Source organism: Sprattus sprattus, assembly GCF_963457725.1.
Source record: "Sprattus sprattus genome assembly, chromosome: 4".
Classification (NCBI taxonomy): domain Eukaryota; kingdom Metazoa; phylum Chordata; class Actinopteri; order Clupeiformes; family Clupeidae; genus Sprattus; species Sprattus sprattus.
This window is the reverse complement of record NC_137923.1, coordinates 38,638,525-38,656,940: the sequence shown is the minus strand read 5'-3', so window position 1 is coordinate 38,656,940 and position 18,416 is coordinate 38,638,525. Positions and strand designations below refer to the sequence as shown.

At 41.0% G+C, this 18,416-nt stretch overlaps 1 protein-coding gene across 1 annotated transcript; it reads right to left on the bottom strand.

Annotated features, from left to right (window-relative positions):
* Positions 1–12,371: 12,371 nt before the first annotated feature.
* On the bottom strand, positions 12,372–17,114 carry necap1 (NECAP endocytosis associated 1). Its single transcript, XM_080837113.1, has 8 exons — positions 16,980–17,114; positions 15,950–16,050; positions 15,206–15,310; positions 14,107–14,209; positions 13,818–13,926; positions 13,408–13,546; positions 13,182–13,278; positions 12,372–12,834 (listed from the first exon to the last, which is right to left on the bottom strand). The coding sequence occupies exons 1-8, from the start codon at positions 17,072–17,074 to the stop codon at positions 12,774–12,776; spliced, it is 810 nt and encodes a 269-aa protein (XP_080693239.1). The 5' UTR covers positions 17,075–17,114; the 3' UTR covers positions 12,372–12,773.
* Positions 17,115–18,416: the final 1,302 nt, after the last annotated feature.

Below are 18,416 nucleotides of genomic sequence, written 5' to 3'. Positions count from 1 at the left end.
AATTGGCAATACACAGTTATTTCACAAATCAACATTACAAAAAAAGCTATATATTTCTATAGCAGTAAAAATATACACATCTCAATATATACATACACATCTCAATAGTTAAACTGTAATATAAATAACATAGCATATATATAATACAATATAATATAATGACTCAGTATAATGTGCAATGGAATAACATATGATATATATAATATGTGATACAATATAATATAATGTAATATATTTTAAGTATAGGTATATATTCATATTATATAATATATATATATATATATATTTGTACATTTGTACAATTTGACATATACAATCATGCTCATAACATTTTCAGATCTATGCAGTGCAATTGACACAATATAGAATTTCACACAATATATGATATAATATAATAATTTAATCTAGGCTAGAACCCTTTAAAAAGTATCGTCTTGCTGAGCTTTTTTCGACTGTTGCCAGTCTGTAATTGCAGCCTGCTCAGTTTTGCAATGTGGTGCAGCCTGATTTTGTGGAATATGAATATATACCTATACTTAAAATATATTATATTATATTGTATCACATATTATATATATCATATATATGTTATTCCATTGCACATTATACTGAGTCATTCATTTCTTAATGCACAGTCATTCATTTCTTAATGCACATACTTGAAAAGGAACTATTAAACTATGAAAAACACACTGACTGCCAGTATTTCACTATTTGATGTATGCTCTTTCTCTTAATGATGGTCAATACGTAGTAACTAAAGAAGCACTATTTCGATAGTTTATAGAGCTTCTCAGTATTTTCAAAGTGCACGAGCTGTTCAAGAAAGGTGCGCGTTTATCATAGACCCATGCACATGAATGACTGGCGATTTAACTAGCGAGATTCAAAGTAATGTAGAGGCAAATCTTTTTCACACACTTCACGTAGAGCATAAACCCTTGAATACTCCATGAAATTGGTTGCGAAATGTAAAAGGTTATCGTGATTTGTATCCAGATAAACCGCAGCTCCTGGCAACTTGCGGTTGTTTGACACGTTTGACCGACCTCTGGCGTCAGAGAGCTCCTGTAACAATATGGCGGCGACGCGTTTCGCCGAGGCAACGGGCTGAAGCAGTGGAGGCGGCGTCTACCTATACATGTCTATGGATTCAGTTTTCTGTGAATACGTCGAAAACCGTAGGTCCTAGGAGGACCACATTTTTTTTGTATGTTGGTCTTAAGAGGCCACGTCAACCATTCCACTACCACTTATTTCATGTATAGCGCCACCTAGTTACAAATGAAAAAGCAAAAATGGAGTGTTGTTAAAATGTGAATTGTAAGGCCCAATTTACACACAGTTTTTCCCGACACCGCCGACATCTGCGTGACAACTGCGCGTAGATGTCGGGGCGCATTTACACACCGCAGGAAGTTCTTCAGGACGCCCGTGAAAAAAATGAACTTTAAAACAGCAACTTTAGATAACCAAGCGCTCGGCCTGGTTCTTGTAAAGTGCCTGAAGAAAATGCCACCTTTAATGATGCAATACAATTGACCCACTAACTGACAGATTCAAAGCAACATGTGTATGAATAAAACCAACCTATCTACTTTTCTTCTAGTATTGCAAAACAATCTTCTTTAAGTTCAAGTAGGCTAATGACGAACATTAGCCAAATTGAAGATCCATTATTATGCTTATATGCCTTACAGATGTCGGGTCGCGTTTACACGCACTTTGAAGATGTCGGGGACTCCCGATGGGCTGTCCTGTGAATGGTACGGAGCTGTTGGCTGAAATTCGGCCGACATCGGCACACCGACAGTTACATTTGGCTGTGCCGACATCGCGAAAACATGTGTGTAAATTGGGCCAAGTTGACAAGGTCAGAACTGCACGAAATCGGAGTAGTGGGATCATTATGACACCTTCTGATTGCACGTTACACGGGGGGCATGCAATAAATTGATTTATATGGTTATACACCAACTGGCCTGTAGGTGGCGCGACACAGTTTTCTTCGAATATCCCGAGAACCGTAGGGCCTAGGAGGGCCAAATTGTTCTTGTATGTTTGTGTTAACCTGTTACTGCAGTGGGATATTTCGCCTTAATTTGGAACGATTTGTACTTACACATAATAACACTCAATATCTGAAGTTGTACACATGATACAAAGATCATTCATATCTTAAATTGAAGAAGACAAATGGGCCAAGACATGCATTCACCTCCTGACTTTTATTTTCATCATTAAGTATCAATTTCAAAGCATCATATACAGAACAAAATGTCAAAAATGTAAAAAACGCCTTTCATTTTTATGTTTGACAGTGTGTGGATGGTTTCAAGGGAAGAAAATTCTGTCATGTTCTATATTTCCTGATTCAACATGTTCCTGAGAAACAAAGTACAAATTTTGGAGCAGATATCTAAAAGTGTCCAGGTGTTGCACAGCAATATCTAAATGGTGCATTCAGGCGTCTCCAAGTGTCCAAAACCTCTCCAAGCTCTCTAAATGCATAAAAAAAAATTCTCATTGTATATCATTGTTTTTTTTCGTTGTACAGACATATATAACTCCATTTTAGACTAATATTACAATTTCTTTTGAAATTGGATTGTGTCACTGTTGGAGGCTGTGCAGCTGGTAGTAGTGGTGGTGGCGACGGGGGTGGTGGTGGGGGTGAGGGTGATGCTGGAGCTGGAGCTGGAGCTGGGGCTGGGTCACTGCAAGATAAAAACGTTGGACAATATAAATATTTTGACTGGGTCATGCCTTACAATTGAATTTTGCTTCATGTTATTTACTAAGCTAATGCACAAATATGTAAAATGTAAACATATGTAAAAAACACCATAGTCAAGCTGAAGTGTGATAATAACATAGGCATTATGCATTTAGCAGATGTAAATAAAACATTTCTATGCGTTTTGAGGCAAGAAGCAGGTTGTGATATGTTAGTATGTTGTAGCCTACATTGCAGCTACGTAAATACAGCAGCAGCATGCTAACCAATATCCATTACTAGCAAACTACATCCCACAATGATAAAAAAAATAAAGCACTAAAGAGAATAAGGCATATGCATAGCTTACTGGTATGCACTGAAAAGTAGTTGGTTTAAATTACTTACGCATCGAGGATGGCATCGATTCCATTCACTCTTCCACTGAGTCCATGCTAGCATGCTAGTCCATGCTGAGTCCATGCTAGCATGCTAGTCCATGCTTAGTCCACTGTATTCCCCGAAAATCATCAAAAATCATCCCATGTATTTCACTCATCTGCAATCCTCGTCTTGCCATGATGGATGAGTACAAGGGAGACAAATTGCAGCCAAAAATATGCACAAACAAGCCCTCAGGATCGTGTGGACCAAACCACTTGCTGTGCGCATTTGAAGGTAAACAAAATGGCCCATTTACGCACCGGGAGCGCAGCTGAGACTCTTGAGTTGCGCTTTCAAAAATCTAAACTCCAGGACTGAGCAATCAGGGCAAATGACCTACCTACTTTTTTGTTAGAATCTCTATTATTCGGTAAAACAGGTGTCAATCACTACTGAGAAGTCTTACAAGAAGTGTAAAGTGATATGATAGGACATGCCTGAGCAGCTGCATGATTGAGAGCTGATGCCATTGGTGGTAATGCCTGTCACTCATGACAAACATGTGTTTAACAGCCAATAAAATCCAAAGATTCTGAAAGAGGGGGTCTTAAGCTTTGTAACTATATATAACATCACGTGATAACTTCGTGTAGTGTTGTCAGGAAGAGAGCGAGGAGATCGCCATCAGAAACATACAAGAAAGTGAACGTTTTTTCTCAATGTCGTGAGCAAGTGAATAAACAACTTTATGGACATAACCATGCAGTTCAAGTCTGTTTTTTTAGATGTTTTGAAGGTAAATGAATGTTCGATAACGTTATTTAAGGTACGGATAATGCAGAAACACATTTAAATGGCTTAGTTATGGGAGGAGGCTGCTCCATATGTAAAAAATGAGGATGTGTCATGGTGTGTTTAAAATTGTATTTATTTGTAACGGATGCATGTAGACAACTGAAAATCGGTTTACATATAGTTGGATTACCACAAAAAAATATTAAATGGGAGTTTGAATCATATTTTCAGAAATAGAATTTTCAGGATTTGTTTTGGCGATTTATCCAGTACGGGCCCGCCCGCGGGTCCATTAGGGGGCGTTAAAGCAGTAACAAGTTAAGGTGCCATGTCAACCCATACCATAACCAGTCATTACATGTATAGCGCCACCTAGTTAAAAATGTAAAAGCAAAAATGAGGTGTTTTAATCGCATATATGTCAAAGTGCGGTAGAGTTTTTGTCCATGGATGGAGCAAAATGGCTCTGTAGCGCCCCCTACAACATTGCAAAAAACCCTGCGCATTGGGGTTATTTTGGCGTTGCTTGACGGAATTCGGTACACGTCTTCATCATGCTTGGACGCACCAAAAAGTCTCTTGACGCCATGGTGGCAGGTCCACAGGAAGTCAGCCATTTTGAGTGGAAGATGCGTTTTGACGGCGTTTGCACACCTCCTATCTGATCAAACTTCTCCGACAGATTTAATGGAAACGCCTTGAAATGTGGTCAGGTTACTTTTCAGCCATGGGCGACTAAAAGTTATAGAAGATTTTCTCATTAGTCGGAAGGTGTGGGCGTGGCAGACCCTCAAACTTTGCCAACTTGCCAGTGCTTCCCACAAAACTCAAAGTCTCTTATAACTCTTGCATACATTGTTTGATCCAGAGAAAATGTCTTAGGGTGGACGCTGGATCTGGCCTGAAAGCGTACATATGCCTGACTGATATCACCTATAGCGCCACCTGTTGGTGGTTGGAAACTTCACTTTGTTTCCACACCTCGCATGTGATTGAACTCCTCCTACAGATTTAATGGTAATGCCTTCAAACGTGGTTAGGTTACTCTTCAGCAATGGGGAAATAAAAGTTATGAGAATCTTTTACAAAGTTTGAAAGGTGTGGGCGTGGCAGACCCTCAAACTATGCACTCTTCACAACTCCAGTCACTTATAACTTATGCATATATTGTCGAAAGTGCACGAAATTACGAGACCTTCTGAATGCATGCTAAGTTTCGTGCAATTCCGTCCATGGGGGGGCCATACAATACATTGTGACTGTACACCAACTGGCCTTTAGGTGGCCTGACACAGTTTTCTTCGAATATCCCGAGAACTGTAGGGCTTCGGAGGGCCACATGTTTTTTGTATGTTTGTCTTAAGGGGCCATGTCAACCCATCCCATAACCAGTCATTTTATGTATAGCGCCACCTAGTTAAAAATGAAAAAGCAAACATGAGGTGATGTAATTGCAGGTACAGTATCTCTGGCTGACATGGTCAAAACTGCACCATATTGCATTAATTAGACAACAACTGACAATACATTAATTTACCATTGACCAAACATAAGAGATTTTATGGGAATGTCTGCTTTTGATGGGTGTGTGAACAGTTTTAAATAGATAGTACAATTCTGAAAACAAAATATTGTGTCAACTTTTCTTAACAACTTCATGTGACCTGTTTTAACAAACTACATTGCAAAAGAAAAATATACCAAAACAATCCACAAAAAAGTAGTACACAAAACATTACATAACCAAATCATCAAAATCTATCACAAATAATTCCTTTAATACATAAAAATGAAACACAAACCAATTTACACACACAAACACATAAAAACACACAAACACACTGACAACCATGACTCATTCTGTGCCAAAACCTATTGACAGGCGGTCATATTTTGTAACTCTTTGCGTTACGTCTAGTTTCCTTTCTTCTGCATACTGGCCTCTTCCAGTGGATAGAACCAGGCAACACTATGTGCTCTGTCTAGATGAGTGCTAGACTCTTTCAAGGGCAGGGGCAAAACAAAATAAAGAACGCCTACTGGCATGCAGCCCCACCAGCTCTCAGGCGATCTGGCTCAAAAGTATAACCACACCTCTGTGATAGAAAACACACAGGGAACATAATCTAGCCTACCCTGAAGGCATGATCGTTGCTTAGGGTTAAAAACATCCAGGCCTCAGTCCAGACCTTTTAAGTGTGGCAGCTAAATTCTAAACAGCTAAATGTTTACACACAGTTTGAGACAGAAACAATAAGGTTAAAGACAGCCTATGGCATGCAGTCATCTCTGACTCACATGAACATTACCCCATCTGTTACACCCTACTGCTTGTCTACATAAAAACACTTTTTTGCCGGGTCACACTGACACAGGACATGGATAGCGCCATATGATACCCATAAGATTGTTGATAATGGAGAGGTTTTTATAGGCAGAAATGACATTTCTTGTGAACATCATACTGTTTGAATATCAGAAAACACATCAGCCTTTGTCTGGTAAACCAACGTTTAGATGGCCTCTAAAGAGTGCTGTCTGGTGATCAACTTTAAACTGGGAGATATAACAGTTGAGTCTAAACAGTTTATAATTTCATTCCCTTATACCTAGCTCTTATTCAAATGGTCAGCACAGAATAACTCTTCTTCTAGCTTTGCCTGCATGTCTTTACCTTCATGATATCTTTAGCTGTTAAGTCATGCCTTCGTAAGTCAGATAGCTAGGTAACACCAGACAATAAACCCTGTCTCTCTCTCTCTCTCTCTCTCTCTATCTCTCGCTCACACTAAATGCACGTGTGCCAAATAAAAACGTGCTTATGCTTTTGGTCAAGGATATATTTTTGAGTTGGATTGGGGTCGGGCACAGTGCTGATGAGATGACATCCAAATGCTTGCTACATATTACGCATCGGCCCCTTGCACAAACGTAGCCACGTTGGCAGCCTTACGATGTCTTTTAAATGGAAGCAGGGCTTTAGAGGTCAATTCAAAACCTTATCAACGTATTTGCAGCACCCACTGTAGACTGTAGGTATCATTCATAATTTTCTTTACTGGAATTTTTTTTTCTCATTATAAGCTATATTGTTCTATCCTTTGTAGGTCACTTTGGATTAAAGCGTCTGCTAAATGACTTAATGCAGTTGTCTCAATGTATAAGGGCACTTTATCGTGTTTGATCACGAATGTAGGGACATCCTTTAAAGCACTGAATCCCATTTCATTCTTGGAAAGGCACCCTTCAGGTCACGTTCATGTAGGGATGGCTTCATAACCTACATGGATCGTCAGGTTTCGATCATTGTTAGGCCACCTTACAGGGCACTGCATCAAGTTTTCTCCACTAGAAGGGCCCTCACTAAGACAAGTTATTGAATTCTCCTGCTCTAGAAGGCACATCTTCATAAATAATTTCTAGGGGCACCCTAGAGGGCACTCAATATTTTTTTCCCACATATAGGGCAGCCAATAGGACACTTCCTGTTGTCACTCTAGATGGCACTTTAGGACGTTTTTCGGGGCACTGAGGGGGCATTGCCCACTTGCCAACCTCACCACCCCCCAATGACAGTTGGAGGAGACAGGTGGCAATCAGATCTGTCTTTTTGCTGTGTGTGTTTGTGGGTAGACTGGATGTTATTGCTTAGCATTGGAGATGATACTTTGATGAATCTGCTTTGACCCTAGAGAGTTAGCTGCAGGGGAAACGCTCAGTCACATTGAGAATAGAAATGTTTACAGGATTCAAGTCTCAAAGATGGGTTGCAATGGGATGCTTCCCCTGTTCTGTAAATTAAAGATACTGTTCAGTTTGCCTGGCTACAACCACAATGGCCCTCACTGTATTCAGTTGTAACCCAACTGAGTTGAATATTGTATGTATATTCTGTTATTTTGTTCTTGTAGGAGATTGTGTAGGACTTGCATCTCATCCAATGACACATGGCCAATTCCAAATTAATTTCTATTGTTCACTTCAGACTCTCCCTCATCTCCCCCAACTAGGGTAAACACCTTCAGCGTTGCCTGGGAGACTGATGAGGGGATGCCCCTCCATGGCTTCAGCCTAAGGGGCAAAGGCACTGCCCTCATTTGGGCTCTTGGGCACGGACAGCTAGTCAGAATGGAGTTTGGAGTCAGCAGTCTCGTGTCCCCACTCCTGCTAAACCTGCTGATACACCTGGCACTGAACCAGGACAGCGCGTTCTCTGATACCCCATGTGGACTGTGGCGAATGCGGCACCAGAGGTGAGAGCCAGGGAGCGAGAGAGAGAGAAGACAGATCGTGATTTGGGGCAGGGATGAAATCCTCTGTTTACCGCGCCGAAATGAAAGTTCTGCATCGAAAATAGACCGCAAGGCCGTTTATTACCCTAGCCCAGCTATCATCACCTTTAGCAAAATACACACTCACACACACATGCATGCACACACACTCACTAAGCAAGTATTTCAACACACAGTCATAAAGAAGCATGAACACACAAACAGGCACACACACACACACACACACACACACACACACACACACTCACACATACACACACACACACACACACACTCACACACAGCAAGCATGGACATACATACTTATATAGTGCAGGCAGAGATGCTGACACCCATGAACGTTAATCAGCAGGTACTCCCACTAGAGCACTCTTATATGTCCTCAGCAAGAATAAACGTTGAGATAACTCTTTAAGCGGACACATAAATGCGATAATGAGTACAACAATGCAGTCCATATAACATCGCATATGTGCATGCACACAGGCACATACAAAAACACACACACACACACACACACACACACACACACACACACACACACACACACACACACACACACACACACACACACGTTAGCATACACAGAGAAACATGGAACTGGAGAATCTGTCTGCATTACAGTAGTTAGCACCCTTCAGAGCTCATTTTAACGAGTGCTCGAAAGTGCCGCCATACCAACAAGATGGAAATATCCAGAGAATGCTCTGGTGTTGGATGCGATACTCCAGCCGTAACTCATGTGTGAAGGCTACAAGAGGCACGGTAAGAAGGGGCAGCACGGGTAAGCGACTGGAGAGACTGTGGCAGAGAGAGAGAGAGGGGATGAGAGAATAAGGGAATGAAGAGAAAACAGGGAAAAGATAGAATTGAAACAGTTAAAAAACCAACCTCTGAAAGAGAGAGAGAGAAAGAGAGAGAAATCTGTTTGTGATTAATAACTAGTTCTACCTAATAACACTATACTTCTCAGATATGCTTTGGCAACACATTTCACCTTTGCCCTTTTAGCTTTATTCAGGCCACTAACACACAGGTGACTTTGAGTTGAATTTCAGAGAGAGACAGACACACAGATAGACACAGAGACAGACTGAGATGTATAAAGTGAGAGGTTTAGGAGTGAAGAAGTGAAATTTTACTGTCTATCCCAGTGCCTCCAAGTAATCCTTGTGTCCTACTTCATAGAGTGCTGACCAAAGTCTGTGGTTATCATGCACCGCCCTGTTATCCTTTGACCAGAAAGTTGAGATGGACAGAAAGAGAGGCTGTGTGAGAGAGAGGTCACGGTAGGACAGGAGGAGGTGTTGAAGAGAGAGAAGGAGCAGATCCTACGGTGTGGCTGAGAGTGTTGGGGCGTCTATATCTCTTCCCCGTCTTTTGTGTGCATCGGTCTGGTCATGTGCGTTTCCATGAGGAATCTGCTAAGGCAGTCCTGTTTCAGCTCCTCTTCTGACACACTAGAAGAGTGAGAACGTCAAACACAGCACAGCATACAGAGCACAAACCACAGAAAGAAATACTGCACATCTGGGTGGTAAAATTAATCTCTCCTAGAAATTTTGCTGGATCAGCAATTTAGCAAATCAGCATGCTAAAGGGGAAAGCTACCAACAAAGGGAGTCTATTGTATGAAAAATTAAGACAAAGATGCATAAAATGAGATGTCAGGAATATTGTTAAAGGCACCCAGTGCAACTTTATGTAAACATTCAATGAAAAATAAACATTCAATTTCTAGTCTTTTTTACATGTAGCAAGTTTCAATAACTCCATACCATTACATATCGTCATTCAAGAAGGAGCAAAGATGAGACGTCGTTGTGTGGTGAGAACTGATAGAAAATCGTAAACAACAACAATCGCCGGTGGGGAGAGGCCATTTTTCCATTGACTGGAAGCCTGCTGTATTTATTGTAGGTTACAAAAAAATTAAGAAAATGGCAGCGATTGTTGTTGTTATCGATTTTCTATCAGTTCTCACCACACGACGACGTCTCATCTTTGCTCCTTGAATGTCGATATGTAATGGTATGGAGTTATTGAAAATTGAATGTTTATTTTTAAGCCTCGAAAGTTGCACTGGGTGCCTTTAAGACAAAGAAGTTTTTTTGTACATTGTGCCCGTCATACAGTGCCAATGCATATAAAGATTTATACATACAGTAACTGCTAAAAATAACTCTCTCTTTTAAAGACGTTTCCTCCTACCGACCGCATGTGTGTACTTTATAATTTAATTAATTCAGGTAGGGTAATCCAACCATCTTCCTGTTATACTTACTTACATGAAGATAAATAATGCATAGATAACATTGGATTACATAAAAAAGTTTTAAAGTGGTTTAAAAAGCATTGCAATGTAATGCATATTGCAGTCTAATTACATTTACAGATAGAACTACCTTCATGTAATGTGTGTCTGTCTTTAATTGGCATTGCACATCGTTATAAGATGTAAATAGATAGTAAAATATCAGCTTTATGCATGATGACACAATGGATCATCTGTTTCAGACCTCATGACCATGCCTGTTGCTGTTGTGTAAGCTTTTTATTTACAAGGGGATTTCCACCACAGAAATCACCATACTCCTTTCCTTTAAAATGGCTTTGGGTGAGAGAGAACAACGTTCTCAGAGTTATAATTAGGGCGACAACCTTTTATGGTCAAAGACAACCTGTGGTTCATGATGTCAGCACTGTGAGGCTTTGTCTCTGGCTGAACATGGCCCATCTGACCCATTCTTTACGACCACTCCCAGCAGCCTTTGGGGGAATGTAGCCTTCCCCTGGGTTCCCCCCAAAACCCACTGTGTTCGGGCGGCCATGAGCACAACAAAATAGAGGAATCCTCCAACCCATCCCACGTGTGTTTGAAACGCTTCATTAGCTCAGACACAGTGTCTCTTTCGCTCTGCATCTGACCCTAGCTGTGCAATACCCTCACTTCTCCATGGGTCTTCATAGTGATGAATAAGCATTTCATCCATCTGTTATAGTTGGAAGCTAATACATTTACCAAGGTGTCTTAATGCAACGATGAACTGTTCTCACAGAACGCCCTCTGCTGTTCTGGAATGTGAAATGCAACAAAACTGTCTGGATCTACTTTACACCAGCTGGAAAAACCGTAGTTAAAGTAGAGAAGTGACCTTCATTCCTAGAAGTGAGAGTGTACCAACACAGTACACAACACTAACACAAAGTCATGTGTATCAAAACCTCCCCAAAAAGCACTATGTGGGACTTTACTATGACGTCATCCTAATAACAGCTATTCTGAACAAATTGTGTATGAAATCGTTCTCTGACGAGAGAGGTCGTCACCAACTTCATTACATTTAAACAAGGACACATTCTTTCTGTAAAGAAAGACTTGAGGACAATGCCATAATACAGGGTTTCACGTATGAGTCTTTATTTCCATGAGTATGGTCTCAGCTGTGGATGAAGACGACAGCATAAGCGGAGACGAGGCTCTGTGCTGAGACACGTTCTGCCACTCTATGGTTGATGGACACAAACACACAAAAGACATCCTGCCTGCCCAAAATTTTGCATCTTGAATCCTCTTATAAATGTGAAATGTACTGCAGACTCCTCTTTTAGATGTGTGTTGGTGAATAGCCTGCTTGTTCAGTGTGATTGCTTATCTTCCACACTGAGTACATACTCAAAAACACAGAAAGATAAACCTCGGTCCTCAGTATTGCACTGATTTTAGCTAGTCCCATTCCACTAGACATACATTTCTTATCTGGTGTACGTGTGTATTCTCTACAGACACCACCTTCAAAGAAATCCCAGGATAGCAGCAATATGTTTTTTTTTCTTATATAATACATTAACAATATTGGTCTATATTCACAATACCCTACATGTAATTTTCAGACTTGTGATTCCCCTGTGATTTCTCATGCCAATCCTTACAAACTGGATAATGATATTCTATTTGAAAGAAACACACTAAATGTCAACAGGTATTGTGACATCACAGTGGAAACACAACATGTCCAACCACTAGAGGTCTCCCTCACGTAAATTAATTTGCAGAAACGGTCACAGAAAACATGAAATCTAAATGAGCAACAAAGTACCATATACACTTGTGCTTTGAGCTCTTCCATCTTAATTCACAACAAATGTATGTTTGGTGTGTGTGTATATATATATATCTACGTATATGTAGATATATATATATTATGCCCTTGCCCTTTAACAGACAATTAATTATTTTACACTATATATTATTAGAATATCTCTTTCTCAGAGGTAACTCTTAATTACAGTAAATATAGGGGTTTTGTTCCTGTTTGGGGAGAAAAATGGCATAGCATTGGGGCTTGGCTAGGTGGGAAGTTCACTAGGGGTTGGGCTAGATCTCTCTTACTAATGAGGGTTTGCTGTAAAGGGTTGAGGATTCACAGGAGTGCTGGGAGAGGGGATGGGGTTCCCATGGTTGTGGGGTGATTTTTAAGGTAGGGAGGCCGGGGGTGGGTGGTCTTCTGTGGGCTCTTCAACAGGTGAAATTCAGCAAGAGAGGAGGGATGAACAGACGAGGGTGGAGCGACAGGGAGGATGACTCAAAACTGAACCCAGCTGGTGGAAGAACCATCAGATTCAGGAGCCGTCTGAGGGACAGCGCTGTAGAGAGATACAGAGAGAGAAGATGAAAGTGAAAGACAGATAAACAGAGACAGGATTAAAGTGTGATAAAGGATGACAGGGGGTTGTCAGACACAGAGGGTAAGGTGAATGGCCAGAAAGAAAGAGATAAAATAGGGGGTGAGGGAGGCAGTCAGACAAAGAAGGGGAGCATAAGAGAAAGATTACGGCCTTGTTGTTTATTGACACTTCTAGTAATTAATCTTTTAGTAATAAATCATTACATTTAGAAAAATGTCTTCTATTTAAAACTGTCTTAAAAATGAAGAAATTATAGCCTCTCCACACTATCAGTGAGCATCATGTGCGTTTAATGGGCTGTTTACCTTGCAGGGGTGGAGAAGTCCCCCCAAACATCAGCGGAGCTGGGATTCGACTGGACCACAGTGTTAGAATTACTGCTATCCAAGTCCAGCAAATAATCTGAAAACGTGGGGAGAAGAGGGTAAGAACTACCACTCACTGCTTGGAGGACAAGCTCTCGTATGAGCAGTGAAAGGCTACAGCATCTATGAAGTTACAGAACACGTTCACAACAGCTGGATGTGTTACCGCTCTCTGTTCCTCCTGAGGGGGGGGAAGTGTTGTGATTGGATGATGGGGGCGGGGCTATCTTTCCTCCTGGAGGCGGTGGGAGGAGTCCAAAGCCTCCTGCACTCATTGGGCGGGGTTTATCCCTTTTCTTCCCTTGCTAAAAGAAACGGTGAAAATGTATTTTGTAAAACAACTTCCTTATAAACAAACTATTACTTAAACAATAAAACATGTAAGGGAAAATTCCAAAAGACAAGTAAGACTAGGTCAAGATTGATTTTTGGACTAAAGAGCATGGCAAGGAAGCAGGAGACATGGAACCTGCAATAGCAAAAAGCTATAAGCTATAGCTGTAAGCTAAAAGCAAGACTTAGTTGTTTAAGTAGGGCTGAAGTAGAGAGAAATACTGTATAAATGCTTTGGTTTACCCCGATATTGAGAGTGATGGTCTGTCCCTCCTTGAAACCCAGGTCCAGTTTCGGTGTCGTGTCTGCAGTCTGAGCATTTTTACTGATCTCATCCTCTGTCTTCACCCACCTAGTGCCACAAGCGCACGCGTGCACACACACACACACAAAATAAAATGTATGCAAGAGACATCAACATCTGACATCATCTTCATTACCACATGTTTAATGAATTACAATGACAAGCACAATCTGCATTTTCGTCACAGTTACAGCCGTGACATCTAGTTCTGTAAAGACCAGCACTCACTTGAAATGGTCCTGCAGAGCCACGTTGAAGTCAAACGCATCTCCCCTGTCCCCAAAGCCAACCCCGATGAATGCACTGCGACCTGAAACAGACGCATCAATCCCTGATTTCAACAGGTCAATGGTCAGTGAGAAAAGACAAGATATGTGAACTGACTTCTGACATCCAAACTAATAAACACAAAAGATTTAAAAATCAACAACGTGCATGCTTATGTGTGGGAAATGCATGGATATACAAAGGTTAATATATCAAACAGATACAGTACATCTAAGTGGACTAACAGAAGACATATGGCACACTAAATCAGATATCTGTGACTATTACACTAATGATGGGGCATTCAGAGCAAAACATCTGAGTAGACTGTGTTTAAACATGAAGCTTTGCATGTTGTTCTTCAGTACTGTTTGCATTACTGATGAGTCTACATCAATGTGCTCTACATCCCTATTAGGCCTTTCAGATCCTTCGTACCCTGCATTACTGGTTTTGCACATGTAAACAAAGGGTGCTGATTCCTTTGTAAACTACATTCTGGAACTGTATTACAGAATTAGATCTCTATCCTGTAAGTTGTTCATCATTTCCACCATTGCTGTAAACCTTTTGGTATTTTCTACTTGAAGAGCACACTTAACCCCATTTAGGTGAGGAGTGGTTCTGGATCATCAATTGATATCTCCTTTAAAAACCCCTTTCAAATACATTACAATTCTATGAAGGCTAATGCAAACTGGGCAAAGATTCATAAGTGGGCCCGTCCTACGCATTCTACTTATTATAAGCATATGATAGGTAGACTTAAATTGAAATGGCAACACTGGATTACATTATAAAAAAAACTCCACATCAGCATGTAAACAAATTACTTCTTACAACATAATAAACTCTGATTATCGTGTAGACAGTGAAGTACTGTATGTCTGTAGAATTGTTAGTGGTCTTCTAGCGTCAACATTTTACTGTTTTATCTACATGAATATTTCCCCTGACTAGTACTCATAAGATCATGACAGCCAGAATGTGTCATCACCAAACATCAAGGCCACATAACTGCCATACTGAAGTAAGGGGGGGGGGGGGGGGGGCTGCCCACCATTGTCATCTTGTATTCTCAGCACAAAGTAGCGGCTTGAGTCACTGACGGTTTCAACGGAGATGCTTGGAAACTCATTGATTGGCGCCTGTGCAAACAGTTCACCTGAGGAGGAAGAAGAGAAACACACAGCCTGTCTATTAGCTAGCGCATCAGTCAGCTTTGATCTGCTGACCACACTAAGGAATGGCTGATGGCAGATATGCATCACTGCTACTGCAACTGTACTCCAAGCTGGTAAATCATAGTAGTAGACTCACCAAAATCAAGGATTTCAACCGAGGCTCACAGAATCTTTATGAATTTAATTTAAGGGCAATTTGGATTCGGATTTACTAAAGTTAGTTGATATTTGAGCTCAACAGCCAGTCAAATAACACCCCTCCTTTTTGTTCTCCTGCAGTTTCATGTTGATTGGCCGGGACTGTTGATGGCTCGGACTTGGTTTGTTTCCCATTTATTGAGCAAGGACTGTGTATGAACACAGGAGTTTTGTTTGATCACAAACACTAGACAGCTAGGGGAGCAATTTGAGCAATTTGCTGGGCTTAGAATCGCAGACTGTACTTTTAAATCATTGATTTGACTATGATGCCTGTAGAGTATTTAAATAACATTGCGGTAACCATAACTCACAGTGGTAGCTGGTGTCATCCTCCCTGTTATTGACTTTCATAAACATTTGTTATGCTTAAGTGTGTTTGCTGAATTACTTTGTGCGTGTGTGCGTGTGAGTGCAAACACCTGAGACTTTGTCTTCCAGCTTGATGAATGCCACCTTCCCTTTGGCCGTGATCCTCAAGCGCCCACTCCAGTCAGGGGTGTCCAGCTTCCAGTCCGCTGCCCTGTGGCACAGAGGTCGGATAGATGCATCAGAGGCAGAAAAAGGGCCTGACTACTACTTACACTCCACTACTACAGAGGGTAATGAAATGCTTTACACTTAAAGCCCACCACCTTTCGCTGCTGAAATTTGATAACATTAACACACAGTTAAAACTAGCTCTGAAGAGAACACGACGATTCATCCTTCTGCGTATGGCAATTATTTACTTAATTTTTCTCTCAGTGGAGATGGCAGCACTGGAAAATTATCTAGAAAACAAATCAAGGCCCATGCTATACTGCCTGTAATATCTCAAGCATCCTCAAGACTCAGGGACCGTATTAGCCTGTACAATATATTGCTCATTCTTTCACCCATGAGCCATTGCTATTATGTGGGACACCCACAAGCCATTTATCTAGGCTATCAAAACAGAAACAATGTGGTTAATGAAATTAATTTCCATCATCACCCCAAGGGATTTACAACGTGGAATACAGATTTTTAGAGGGTCACTCTTCACTTCATAGTTTAACCTATGCTTCACGCCGAATTCTTTACATTTTCCGCCCCAAGCTTTACTTTACGCAGTGCTCTCTGAATGTTTTATAAATCTGCATGGGGACATCAGGAACAGGCATAACTCAATTTGGTCACGAACAGGCCGTGAGATATTCTTTCATTGGCTTAGTTGTACATGGTTAACAGCACGTTAAAACAACAACAACACAATGATGTAATTTCCATGCATAACCCAAACTGGCAGGTGCAGCATTGGATGGTTTCAAACACAGAAAAAAAACTGTTCCCATCAAGGACATGCGCCGAAATAAATATTATGCTATTCGTCGCACGACACAGATGAATATAGGAATGATATTTTAAAACACGTTCACTTGACTGTATTGCGGGGCGCGAAGACTATTTCATCTTAATCATTCAACCTACCGATGGCCGCGGTTGGAAGCCCGCGGTGGAATGCGATAAACGTTGACATCTGGTTTCACGATTAAAATTGACTCGTATTCCCCTTCTGTCGCCATCTTGAATTAAACGCAATCGACGCGTGACATTTGTCTGAATTCCTAGCTAGGTTTTAGCGGGTGGATCGCTTGCGTCGCGACCAAATGTCAATGGCGTGATGCGGTCCTTGAATTTGGATGCGGGGAGAGATAAGCTGCGGCCTGAACGCGCAATCACAGATCCTAAAGCATGTGGATAGGCTACTCAAGGCATTGGGCATTGGACATTGGGCTTAGTCTAATGACTTGACTGGAAGTCAGTGGATACGGATGAAGCATTACAGTAAATCGACTGGATATAGCTTAATACATCCCCATAACAAACAAATGTCAGCTTTCAAATTCGTCACAGATATATAGAACAAAGGCAACCACGTTAAACAAGTCGATTGTTAAAATACTGACAATAGTAAATGTATAATAAACGCCCACCGCGTGAATATTCTAAGGAGGGGTGGGATTTAAGACTGTGGGAGGCTATCTTTAGACAGGTGGACGCAAAACGGAAGCGGAAATTTCCGCAGTTGCCTGGAAGACGCTGCTTCCTTCCCTTCCCCATCACCCAAGGTTGGTATGTTTATCATTAAAATGAAAGAATGCTGTTTATTTTCATTACAGTGAAATGCAGGCTTGCGTATTATGGTACGCAAGGGACTTTACATCAATGATACATACGGAACAGCTATGACATCCAGCTAGAACTGCAGGAGCAGGAGGAGGTGTCATATTTCTGTCTCCGAAGAAGGTCCAGCTGATGCCATGAGCCTATCCTCCTTGCAAATCACGATTTTCCCCTCCTCTGTGTTATGTACCTGCATACATTTGACCATGCGTAAATGGAACTAGTAGGATATTTCGCTCGTACGTGGTAAAGTTTAAATGGATTCTTAACAGCTAAACGGGGCTGGCTTTGCACCTGCTCCATGCAGAAGGTTGTCAGCCTATTTAGCCTAACATTGTATCTATGTAGTTTTAGCATCGTCTATTGGCTTCAAACAACCTATTGTAGGCATGTAGAATGTAATATTGTCACTGTTAATGGAATTATTTGTCATGCTTGACATAACTCACACCTCAAACCTTCTGCTGCTAGTGTGCCCGTCAAAGCAATAATTAAGCTAATCCTTTGTGAATTGTAGACGGATGTCTGTTCAGTAGTCTACTGTTCATTTGAGCGTGTATTCCTGTCTTTGGGCTACCAGATAATGCTTTTCTTTGCAATATAGGCATCGATGTGTCAACTTGCCTGCTATCTAAATCTTAGCGTTAATTTTAGGGCTTGCATATTTCAGCTCACCATTATTTTATTCTTGTTGACATCCGATATTTGCTATTCCAGATTGCTTTCCTCAGTGCACATGAG